The sequence below is a fragment of the Calidris pugnax genome, unplaced genomic scaffold, assembly GCF_001431845.1.
Source record: "Calidris pugnax isolate Ruff unplaced genomic scaffold, ASM143184v1 scaffold27, whole genome shotgun sequence".
NCBI lineage: Eukaryota > Metazoa > Chordata > Aves > Charadriiformes > Scolopacidae > Calidris > Calidris pugnax.
The window spans coordinates 14,270,976-14,283,717 of record NW_015090893.1 but is presented as its reverse complement, the minus strand read 5'-3'; the positions used below and the strand labels follow the sequence as shown (position 1 = coordinate 14,283,717).

At 39.2% G+C, this 12,742-nt stretch overlaps 1 protein-coding gene across 4 annotated transcripts in view; it reads right to left on the bottom strand.

Annotated features, from left to right (window-relative positions):
• Positions 1-4,395: 4,395 nt before the first annotated feature.
• The window catches only part of NME5 (NME/NM23 family member 5), a 19,143-nt gene continuing 10,796 nt past the window's right edge, over positions 4,396-12,742 (bottom strand). For all 4 annotated transcript variants that reach the window (XM_014947855.1, XM_014947852.1, XM_014947853.1 and 1 more), the window contains exons 3-6: positions 10,776-10,981; positions 10,293-10,393; positions 9,136-9,254; positions 4,396-6,121 (exon numbers count right to left, since the gene is read on the bottom strand). In XM_014947855.1, the coding sequence (XP_014803341.1) occupies positions 6,035-6,121; positions 9,136-9,254; positions 10,293-10,393; positions 10,776-10,981 (513 nt within the window). In that variant the 3' untranslated portion in view covers positions 4,396-6,034. The remainder of the gene's footprint in view (positions 6,122-9,135; positions 9,255-10,292; positions 10,394-10,775; positions 10,982-12,742) is intronic.

The window sequence follows — 12,742 nt, the reverse complement described above, 5'->3', positions numbered from 1 at the left end:
CAGTAACCCTCCACTGGTGCTATCACCCCTATTTCCACTCCAAAGTCCAGTGCAGGCACCAGGTCCATGAGCACTAACACTACAAGAGATGGACTGGTCAGCCCGGAGCCCACAGGTACTGGAGGATCATATGAATCTTTGCCCACATTCAGATGGGAAAATTGAGATGTCAGGTACACGGAAGACTGGTGGACAAGCCTGAATTCAGAGTCTGGTAGCCTTGACTTGTATTCTATTCCCAAAAAGACAGTGAAGAGACTTCCTCCACATTAACTCAGAGGTCATCAGACTGGGCTACAGCTCCAGTACACGGTGCCAAATCTCCTTAGCTACAAGTAGGCATTTTTTCTTGAAGAGAGATACTGACCTACTGCTCGGCTGATATGGCACAAAGTTGGTACTAAAGAGATGGGTTTTATTCTTGATCCTGCTGCTGCTCCAAAGGATGACACGAGGAGAGTCGTTTCCCTTCTCAGTCCTTCACACTTGAGCCATTTGTGTACAGCTCGTTCCCTTGTACAGCATTCTGTCTACTGGGATGTTATAAAGGAACTAGGTATCGTTATTAAAACTACATTTACAGATTACATAAAATTGTTAATTCCAGGAATCCCATGCAGTCTTTAAAAGGAACATTTTGCAGAGAATGAGCGACGGGTAGAGATACATCATGGCTGCTTTGTAGTGTGGTGACATCCTTTGCCATAGGTAACGATGAATTAATAGCAATTATAACACTAGGTTTGGAGAGTGCCTCGGCTCTGAGTCAGCCCTCAGGTGAGGTGAGGTTTTATTGCAGTTCATTAAGAAAAGGCAATAAAAGGCTTAAGAACCATCACAGATCCCAACTACATGAAGCTAATAATCAGTACGATAAACTATCATTTACATGAATAGGAAATTGAAGGGACATTTCATTTCCTAGGCCTTTGTGGCTCCCATTCAATTGCGCTGATGGCGCTATTCAGGGAAGCCAGCGTGGTGCCTGTTTACAAGAGAACTTTGCAAAACAAAGACAGTCACGGTCAAAACTTTGCTGGTCAATTCAGTATATTTACATGGAAAACCCTTGAAGAAAAAAAAAAAAAGTATTCTGAAATATCCTCATGGGATAGTTTAGTTGGAAGTGGCAAGTAGGAGGGAATGGGCCCATGGCTATGGAGATGTGTGGTTGCCACAGAAAAATCATCTGCTTTTCAAACAGAGGCTTGATCAAACTTTCCTTGTCCAGGCAAAAATACTGTCACACAAATGCCTTATCAAAATGGCAAATGACAACGTGTTCTGCATGCACAAGCCAGCATTGTCCAAGTCTGGCTCCAGAGAAACCTGGCACCAACTCTTTGCTTTCAGTGGGAGCAGAGAACATGCCATGCCAACACCTGACAATACATCTCGAAGATACAGATAATGTAGCAGCTGTCCCAGAAACGATGTGATTTTCCTTCTTTCTTTTAACTAAGAGAATGGAATCACTCTGGCTTTACAATGACACAAACTGAAAGCACAGTCGGAGCCACTGTTTTTAAGAAGACCTTGCTATGCCATAACTTTTTGCGGTTCGGTTGCTAAATTACACATTATAAAAATAAGTGAGTGCAATTGAGAGACTGTGTTAATCTCAGAAGTTTAAACATCACCCTGTAATGGCTGCTTTATATTGGCCCATAGTAAAGTACTTTATGGGGCATGCAGGAGGTTTATCTGCACGCGTACGTTAAACACTCCTGGGAATTTTCTCACATGGAGAGGTGAGGTCTGCCCGACACAAAACTAAATACGTACAAAACACTGCTGTCATTCACACTGCAACAGGAATGCCACCCAGTAAGAGAGGAAAAAAAACACAACAACAACAAAAAACAACTTTACAACACCTCAAAGAGATAAGAACCGATAGCCAGCGTAGCAATAAGATGTTGCTTTTGGAAGTGCAGAATTTCCTAACCCGACAATCAGTGCAGATTCTGGAAACATAACAAAAAAACAACCGTCTCCTTCCAAGGAAATGGGAGCTTAGGGGTTGACTATAAATAGATTATAAGGATGCATGGGTGGTTTGCAGAGTAGTTTACTAAAGCCAAGAGTATTTAGAGCCAAATTAGTTTCTTGCACATAAAAATTCCCTGGAATTTAGGGTGAGTTCATACGTGGTTTCTCGCCCAGGCAGTCTGGGGCTGACAGATGGCACCCAACTGCCTTTTGCAATCCTCTCCCATAACCCAGAAGATCCATCCAGGTTGACTCAGAGATGCCAGGTGAGAAGACTTTTAAATAAAGTAAATATGATGGTAAAGAAGTTGCAGATATGGTACTAGCATCTTTTTTTTTCTTTTTCCTTAAATAATCATGCTTCAGAATAGTACCCCAGCTAAGCATGAGCCAGTCAGGTGTTCCCAAGGGACAAAATATGACGCCATACGACCCAAACGTAAGCACACCCAGCAAGGCACTACATGAAGTACTTCCTATGAAAGCATCGCCTCCCTCAGCTGTAAAACACTCACAAGCAGTAAACCAAAGAGAATTCTTAATCCTTCAGTGTTATCATTATTAGAGTATCATTCACCCACTTGTCTGCGAGCTGCCTTCTTCTCCCACCAGCCACTCTGTCTCACAACAATGCCTCATTTCTGGCTCAGGAGCCCAACAATAGGCTCTCCCCTGAGCCCATGGCAGCGTCTCCACCGCCGCTCGGCGGGAGGCAGAAGAAGAGAGATGTGACAGGCACCCTCCCCAGGAGAGCCAACACATCGCTCACGCTGCTGACACGCTCCACACCCAGAGCAGATCATCCCAACCACAAAAGATTTCTAGGTAGAGCTTTCTAGCTCCTCTTGATTGACCACCCAAAAGACAGCAGGTTTTTCCCTTTCGCTAACAGCAGAACAAGAAAGCACCTGTTTCCTGTGATGGTCCTCGTGACACTCCCACACTGGTTTGAGAGAAGTGGGCTTGAGCAAAGCAAAGCAGCAGGTAATCAACAGAGAGAGGACTGAAGTCCTGTTTCCAGTTCAACAAGTCCAGTGACCAGCATCTGGAAGGAAACAGCACTGCAAAAACAATTTTAAGTTACCTTCTGAAGATGTGTCAAGAGTCTCTCTTTCCAACAAAATAATTACTCTTCAGATTTTTTTTAAAAAGGAAATTGAAAAACCACAGTATTTTCAGAGGATGCACTGTTGTTGGGTAGTGCCAGAAAGGACCAACATTTTCTGTGCAGAATAACACAAACTATCTTTATCTGGCTGCTCAAACTTAACGAATTAAAATTAACTAAGACCCTCGTGTCTTTAAATAGAATCTCTCATTCTAGTATGGCACTGAAAAAAGAGTTTGAGTCACTCCTTCCCTTCAAATAGTGCCACGAGATAAATGTCCATCAGTTTATCATCAATGTACCAATTTTGCTCAGACAACTGTTGTTTAAAGAACGGTCAAGATTAATAACTTGAATGAAGACAAATTCTCTCTTCTCTCCCTATGTGAGAAAGACAAGTGTCTGCAAATCTCCACGTAACACCTTTTTCTTTTTTTTTTTCTGTTATTTTTTAATGCTTAAAGTTGCTGAATGAAAGTCCCAAGCTCTGAACAGCAACTCATTTCTGAAGGTCGGGAGGCTGGAATGTTCTGACTTATGTAGGCAACAGGGAACTGGCTGTGATTGAGGCTTCTGCCATCTTTAAAGTATGTTCAAGGTTCCTGGCAGTTTTAACTGCTCTTAAAGATAATAAATCCCTTATGAGACAGGAAGGCTGAACAATCATATACTTCAGACTAGCTCAATCTGTATAGTTCCAAGAATAACTTGCAGTGCAGGTGATAGCAAGCATATGATAAGCAAAGTTCCAGGAGAAAGTTTGTTGAAAAAAACAGAATTATGGGAAACAGACCGAACCGCTAGTTTTACGGACATCGCTCTATTTCAGCACTCGGGCAGTAAAACTCAAATGAACTCCCTCAAAGTTAAAAATACCCAATAAAACTCAATAGGCAAGGTAATTATTTTGAGTCGACAGAGGGAGAAGACAGGTCGCTCGTTCCCCCAGAGGGTACTTACCGTGCTGACACTGAACAGTAGGACAGCTTTCAGTTCACCTGCCTTTTTTTCCAAAGCTGTGTTTTCTGTGATATGAATTTATGCCACTGGCCAAGCCTACATCACTCTGGGCCAAATAAAAACCTAAAGACCAAAAGAAATGTAAGCAGCATGTCCTCCGACAGCCTCTCCAGTGGTGACACAGCTCCCCCAGGGGACCAGGCTGGTTGTCCATTTCACATTCCTTCTGCCCACATCCTACTTATGAACGCAGGTTCCTCAAGAAGTTACGACCTTCTACAGGTACAATATAACACAGATTCTGTCACAAAGGCAAAACTGAAAACTCCAGCAGGAATATAAAGGAGATATTTATTGTCAAGCAGTATCATATCAAGATAAGTAAGCAAATACCATAGTAACTAACAAAATACAGAATAATATCCTGTGAGTTCACCGGATTTTAGTTTCTGGCATCTTCAGAACATAAATTTCTGGTTTGGCTGACAGGAAACCACCGAGCACAACTGTCCTGTAATTGGAGCAATCAGACACATATGGGGACAATAATTACAGCAAAATAAATTAGTTGTAAACACATCTGTTTACTGTATTTCCAACCACCTGATATTTTATTCTTCATATTTGAGGGTTTGGGCTTGCTTTTTTTTTTTCTTCTTCTCCTAAAAGTCCCAAGATTTTTAGGTCTTGGTACTGTAAGGACCAGTTTTCTAAATGTTTATTCTCTGAGCTGCCAATAGTGGTTTATTCCACTGAGAAGATAAACAATTAGCTTAAACAAAGTTTAATGTTACAGACAAATGACTTATGATTCTGGTAATTACTCAAGTTGGGGAAGCAAGTTTTCTCATGAAACAAATTAAGAAATTGCTTGTTTGTTTAGTATTAGTCAAGCATACTAATATTTCAGAGTTGTGTAAATGCCATATTGTTGTCTCCATCCTCCCCAGTCAAACCACAAGAGGCAAAGATTGAAATTACCAGTGCAAGTACAGCTCTTAAAAATATTAAAAGCCCTCCCAAAAAAACGCAGTGCTTTAGCTCAGAAAAGGTAATAGTGCAGAATTAACCCATTGCCTGTTGAATAGCATGGCCCCTAACCCATTCCTTTGAAATTTTCAAATACAACCCATTAAAGTTGGAGGGTAAACAACAACAGGAGCAAACAACAGACATCAGCATACCTTTTAAGAGCAGGAAAACACAGAAAACACCCTTAAGGTGAGCTGTTCCGATTAAGCACCTTTCTTTCAAACAAATGTTGGAACACAGCAGTAGTCCTTGACTAAAATACACTTTCTTGTGACTTGTAATGGAAATCAAAGATTTATTTATAATCACTGTGCCTTTCACCACTGAGATGGGACCGATACATTCAATGTACCTTCAAAAAAATCCTTCAAATTACATTCTGACAAAATACATCAGGCTCAAGTCAATCATCTTCAAGAGTGACCTTAGCTGGGTAATGTAATCAGCAATTAAAATTCTAAAATTGTTAATATGCCTTCAGTAACTGTTTTCTAAGCTTTATCCAAATAGTTCCCATCATAATAGAATTTGTGTTTGCTAAAAAACTGCTGAGATACAACTCAGTCTCACAAAACACAGGCCAGCTCAGACGTATGTCATTTAGGAATCTGCACTGGTGTAAATAATTTTGTTCTCCCCATACAGCCAAACCAAGATAAATGGGGAAAATAGCAGTTAAATCACACCTGATGATCATTTTGCCTTTTTCTCATGACCTGACACTAAATTTCTCAAGTAATTCTACACTCACTATGTCAATAGAAAAGCTGCTAGAACTATTAAATCCTGGTTAAGCATAAGGTTATGTGTCCTATGAAGACACAAGTAGTTATGACAGTAACATTTACTTCAGGTAATATTGATTACAGAGCCAAGGGATACACTGAAGATGATAATATTTATCTGTAACTTGGAATGCTTGAGATGGTTTCCACCGAGCTCTCATCCCTGATGCTCCTCCTCAGTGATGTGATGTTGTAGCTTGGGTTTATTAGGATTGTGTTCAATCAACCAGTCAGCAAGCCAAATCTGTGGAGCAAAAAAAAAAAACCCAAAAAACCATCTTCAGTTTTCTGTTGTTCTCTATTAAGAGTATGGGAGAATATTAAAAACATCATTCGAAACCTCTGATACAGACACTCTCCTACTGTGCTCCAAAATGAAGACTTTCAGAAAAAATGGACATACAAATAACTTGGTTTTTTGAAATGTTCTTTTAAATCTTCACAGCTTATACTGCTTTTGAACAGTTCACATGGACTTTAGGAGACAGCTTTTCTGGGAAATATCTATCATTGCATATGTATAAGAACATTTGAGCCATTATTCAAATAATCCAGACAACTACTTTGGAATGAAGCTGTACAACATGCATTAAACTGTTTAATGAAATACTACTCCTGACAACACTTACAGATGCTTGTAATCATAGAAGATATCATACAGATACCTAGTTGCTAAAAATGCCAGTCTTCTGCACTGAAATGACCTTATAGTACCCAAAACTTACAACAAAAACATGGTTACTTTTTGAAATTCATCTTGTAAGTTTTCCAGCAAATTGTACTTCAATAAGAATGTGGGAGGTAGGAATGTGGTGAGTCCCAACTTCATCTGCCAATGTCTCGGCCTGGCCTTAGGCAAATTAACCCTTTGCCTCCACTTGTGAAGAGAAGTTTTTAACACATACTTATTTACTTCACAAGGCTGTCGACGATTATTTTCTGGAATGCCAAGTACAGGAAACTTCATACCATACTGTGAAGTGAAACAATTGCTAGAATAGTAGCCCAGTAAGGTAAGCAACACTCTCCTTTTATTACCAGGTACAAAAATAACAGTTTGCACAGAAAGAGACAACAAGCAGAGCACTACCACAATCCTCACAGAAAACAGAAACAGCAGAAGAACAGTTAGAGCTCAAGACAGAAATGGAAAACAAACAAACAAAAAACCCAAGTCCCAAAGCACAGGAACCCAAAAGCCCTTACAAGAACTATTCAGGAAAATGAGAAATGTTTAAATCATTTGAGCTCGATTAAATTTATCCTGTGTGACTTGGGGAATTGGCTGAGACAACCTCCGTGCTGTTAGCAAGTATGTCTGAGTGGACAGTTTCAGAAAGGAAAACAGAAAAAAAAATAAAAATTTAAAAAAAAAAAAGCAAATATACTAGAAGAAAAACCCCAACACACCAGCAGAAAACAAAACGAAAAGCAATAGCCAACATACATTCCTGGAAAAAAAGTTGTTCCAAGCCAACATTATTTTCCTTCTGTTACAAGGTCACAGACATTATGGAGAGGGAAAAAGGAGCAAATACCACATTTTCATTTTGGTAAAGCTATTGACACTGCCTCACATAGCTTTATAGCTTTCTTATAAGCAAGAAAGGAAGCAAAGAGTGGTCTCAAAGTTACTATTAGTTACCACATAACTGGCCTGAAAATTGTTCTCAGAATGCAGAGGTTAATTAGAAGCAAAACCAAAAACCAAACAATGGGTTAGAAAAATGTGACTTATAAAGTAAGAGCAAAAAAATCAGTTTTTAATACAGTGAAGAGATTATTGAAGGGGGAAAAAAGATGGTAACGCTATTCAAATATGCAATAGTTCACTTAAAAAAAAAAAAAAGGAGATATTACATTGTCTCCAATGTCCTCTGGGGATAATAAAAGGGGGAAAAAAAGTAATGGGCTAAAAATTGGAGCACAGGAGATTTAAGCTTTTCAACTAAATATAAGTAAGCACTGAAACAGATTGCCTAGGGAGACTGTAGATTCTCCATCATTTGGAGTGCTAAAGAAGAGGCCAGACAAACATTTGTTAGGAATGGTTAGATACAATTGGTCTGGCCTTTGGGCAGAGGGATGGATGAAAAGATTTCTTCACCCCTGTTTTCTAGATTTCTATGGTAACAGTGGCAGACGTACAGATAAAGCAAACAGAAACAATCACAGTACATTTAATCTGACCCTATGTATACTACATACTTCATAGAAGCACCTCTGAATTATTTTTCCAGCCTTTTGTTTTTTCTAAAATATATCTTTTAGAAAAATGCAATGTTGATTAAAACCTGATAATGATGTAGAATCCACCACAACTGCCAGTGAGTTGTCACACTGATTAATTATCTCCATTCTTAAGGAAGTACTAGTGTGAACGACTTGAACTTTAAGAATACACAAAACATTTACCACATTTTTCCGGATGAAAGAAAGCTAATTTTGTTTAGGGACTCAAAAACAAAACAAAACAAAAAGCCTATCAGGAAATTAACTTTAGTCATTCCACTAAGAACTGTTAATTTGAACGACACCCATGATTAAAAGGAATAATACTAGACAGGAGGGCAAGAGGCATCAGCTTGATAACTAGAAAGGAGTCACAAGAAGACAGAAGAATTTTCTGTAGGTCAGTTTGACTATACAAGATAGGTTTCACTCGAATCATAATTCATTTTCCTAGTGAACTGTGGAGCAACCCACATAAATGCTAATCAATGCTGTATAGTCAAAATAATAGTTTACCCTAAAGAAGGTTCGATAATATTAAATTAACTAAACATAACAATGACAAAATAGACATGTACTAAGAACTCTACAGTATTTTACTCAGCTGTGGAACTACTACCAGCGTGATTAGCATCTCATTAGTATCTATTGTATGAAAGCTACTTCATCTCAAACTCAGAAACAGTGAATAAAGTAAAAACTTGTATCTGCAATTATATGATAGTACCCATTTACCTTTCCAGCCATACGTAACAACTATGTGTTAGAAAGGGGTTTATAGAAGTCACCTAAAAACCCTGTCATTTCATCAAGGCTGATTTCATTTAGTCCTGGCCCTCGTTTCATCTGTTACCAAACCAATCAACTTCTTGAAAGGCAAACGTTATTTGATTAACTCGTTAGCAGGTAGCTAAACCAGCACAGCTCTGTAACAAAACAGCAGCTTTGCTGTATTTAGGGACTTTACTAATACAAAGTAAATGTGTCACGAAGCATATAACATGAGACTGACATAACTGTACGTACCATGGGGTCTGCTGGCTTCTCCTTACAGAGAGCAGTGAGCCCAGCCAGCAACGTAGGCTTTATGTAAAGGTTTAAGTAATCCCTGGCTCTTTGTCCAGCTGGAATCGGCTCCAAAATCGCTGTAAAGAATAACCACAGGTGTTGGAAAGCAGCTTGTAGTGTGATTAAAAAAAAGCATTCTTTCAAAGGCTGTTTATGTATGAGCTGCTGTTTTCCTGAATAAGTTAATAATAGATAATGGTTTTTAGAGCTTCTCTCACAATAAACTGCAAAGAAACTACCTGAACCCCTTTACAATGTCCCTGAGGTCATCTTACTAATTATAGGCAATATGAAAGGGAGGAAATCAGATCATCGGGGGAAAACCTATATCCTTGAAAATGCATTGGATGCAGGAGAGAAACAATATATCTCATGTTTAGTACTTCCTTCTCACGGTGTGAAGCTGGTTTCTGAAGACCCTAAAATCTCAAATCTTAAGTCCAGCCTTGGCATTAGGGTAAGGAGAAGAGACGTGGTTTACAGTGGGTAAGGTTTGTAGGGAAGTTCAACTATATATATTAAACCACCTGAAACAGTTGCCAGAAACAGACAATTTTTTCTAGGAGAGTTGCGTTTACATCTCTCTGTCAAAGAGCGGTCATCTTTCAACTGGTACAATACAAACGAGAGATCCTCTCCCAGCCTTTCCAGGTTCTGTGGCCCATTTCTCTGACACTTAACTTTGGAATTGCACTACCATGTGAGCACCCAGCTGCTGCAGAACAGGAATTACTCAGCCTGAGCCCAAGAAGAGAGTCCATCTTCTCATGCCAACAAGAGTCCCCCAGGCTGACAGTGCCAGAAAGACGTGCTGGGGTGTAATAGCTTCCCATTTCCTCTCACTTACCAGCTTTCTCTGCTCCAATTCCCAGATCAAAGAGTTTGAAAAGTAGAAGCAATCCCTTTAACTATAATGGCTCTTCAGGTACACTTTGGTATGTTTTTCATAGCAGAAAGTATCAGCTTATACATAAAGAGACTCACGTTCTCATAAAGCAAACAAACCCAACCTCTTCTAGATCCAATTGTATCCAGAGACTGGACAGAGACAAGTAATAACAGGGAAGAACAGTATCCTCCCAAAGATTGTTAAGGTATGATCTGCATCATTTTACCTTCTGGAAACATGAATCGAATTTCTCTTTCTGCTGTGGAAATGCTGAGACTGCCGTGAAGCGCGTTCCTCAGTTCATCAGTCCCATAGATTGCTCTTAAGCTAAAAACAAAAGAAAAAAACTGCTTGGTAGGCAACTGCAAATCCCTGCCAAGTCTCTACAGTCTGAGAGCTTATACAAGCAATATATATGGACTAATTAACAAGTCATTGGCTTGATTTTGTGGTTGTTTTTTTAAAAAAACACATTGCTACCTAAAATCTTTTCATACACTCAGTGTTCTCCATAAAATGGCTGAACTTTACATACTAAAAAACAAAGGTGAAAAGCTACGTTACATAAAATTGAAGAGATAAGAGGCCACTCCTAATCTATATTTCTACTGTAAAAAATAAAAATAAAGAAAAAAGGAGATAAATTCTGATTGCAATTAAGAGAAAGACAAAATCCTACTAAATTCACCAAGACCAACCAGTGATTTACCTGTGAGGATGAGTTCTCTGAGCTCTTATGCTGTTTGATGGTCCAAGCAGTTCCTTCCAGTATGAGACTGCACAACGTCTGGCAAGAACCATAGCAACTAGAGGTCCAGAACTCATATAGGCTGTTAAATTGGGAAAAAACACTTTTCCATACTGGTCTGCATAAAAGTTGCTACATTGCTCTGGGCTTAACTGGAGCTTCCGTTTCTATAAAGTGCAAAAAAACAAAAAACAAACAAACAAAAACAGTGAAAAAAAGCTTGCTAAATTGAGGTAACTTGCCACCTCAGGTAGGATACAGACCTCTGCTGCAGCTATACCTTCAAGTGCAGAACAGACACAGAATAACTTTCAGATCTGATCCTCTTTGAGACAGACAGTAACAAAGAGCAAGAGTTTTCCAAGTAAATTAAGCAGACAAAAAGGCCATTTGAGTAAGATGTGATTTTAGCCTACATAAACTATAGCATTTTTATAACTGCTAGATGACTTATAGTACAGTCAGGGCATTGTACAGAAAAAGTGAAGAGCATTACAAGGGCAGGATTTAATTACTCAGCTGCTCCAGCATAATGTTCTACTTTTAAACAATCTTCTCTTCAACCCACACCGTTAATTATGCAATTGTTCTATTTTTCATTCCGGATTTATGCTGTATGATTCTCACAATAGCTGTCTAGTCTGCAGGTGGCCAGGATTTGGACAAGTTTGGGAGGTTATCAGAAGGCACAGGGCAGTCAAAGAAAAGTAAATAAATATTTTTAAAGTACATTCTTTGAGACTGAATTTATGCAACACCAGAGTACCACAAATTCAGACTCCTAATAACTTTGGTGCCAAAAGTCACTGGAAACATCAGAAGATGTTCAGTTTTGGGCCCCTCACTACAGGAGGGACATTGAGGTACTGGAGTGAGTCCAGAGAAGGGCAACAAAGCTGGTGAGGGGTCTGGAGCACAAGTCTTGTGAGGAGCGGCTGAAGGAGCTGGGGTTCTTCAACCTGGAGAAAAGGAGGCTGAGGGGAGACCTTCTCGCTCTACAACTCCCTGAAAGGAGGGTGCAGCCAGGGGGGAGTCGGTCTCTTCTCCCAAGGAACGGGTGATGGGACAAGAGCAAACGGCCTCAAGTTGTACCAGGGAAGGTTTAGGATGGATATTAGGAAAAATTTCTTCACAGAATGAACCATCAAGCATTGGAACAGGCTGCCCAGGGAAGCGGCAGAACCACCATCCCTGGAGGTATTTAAAAGACAGGCAGACGTAGCGCTGAGGGACACGGTTTAGGGGCAACTTGACAGTGTTAGGTTAATGGTTGGACTTGATGATCTTAAAGGTCTCTTCCAACCCAAACGATTCCATGATTCTATAAGACACTACAAACAACCTGTCATTTAAAAAAAAAATAATTAAATAAGTAAGATCTCGCTCATCTTCTGATACATTTTCCATAAATAAAACAACCACAAAGGTAAAGGAGGAAATTAAAAAAAAAAAAGGGGAAAGGGAAAGGGGCATTTACATGAATATGAAAAAAATGTTATATTCCCAGGGAAAAAAAGAAAAAAAAAGGTCTCAAAAAGAAAAAGATGAAAAAAAAAAAAAAAGGAAAAAAAAAAAAAGAAAAAGATAAAAAAAAAAAAGAAAAAGATGAAAAAAAAGAGAAAAAGATAAAAAAAAAAAGATGAAAAAAAAGAAAAAGATGAAAGAAAAATTTAAAAGGGGGGAAAAAAAGAAAAAGGGAAAAAAAAAGAAAAAGAAAAAAAGAAAAAAAAGAAAAAAAGGGGGGAAAAAAGGGGGGAAAAGGGGAAAAAAGGGGAAAAAAGGGACCCAAACCCATGAAAAAACCTTATTATTATATCTAGAAGCACAGTTGTCGCTCACTCAGTACCACAGCGCCAGCTACCACGGCCAAGGGCGCTACCGTGGGGCCGGCATGAGGAGGAGAAGGCGGAGGGTGATGATGATGATGA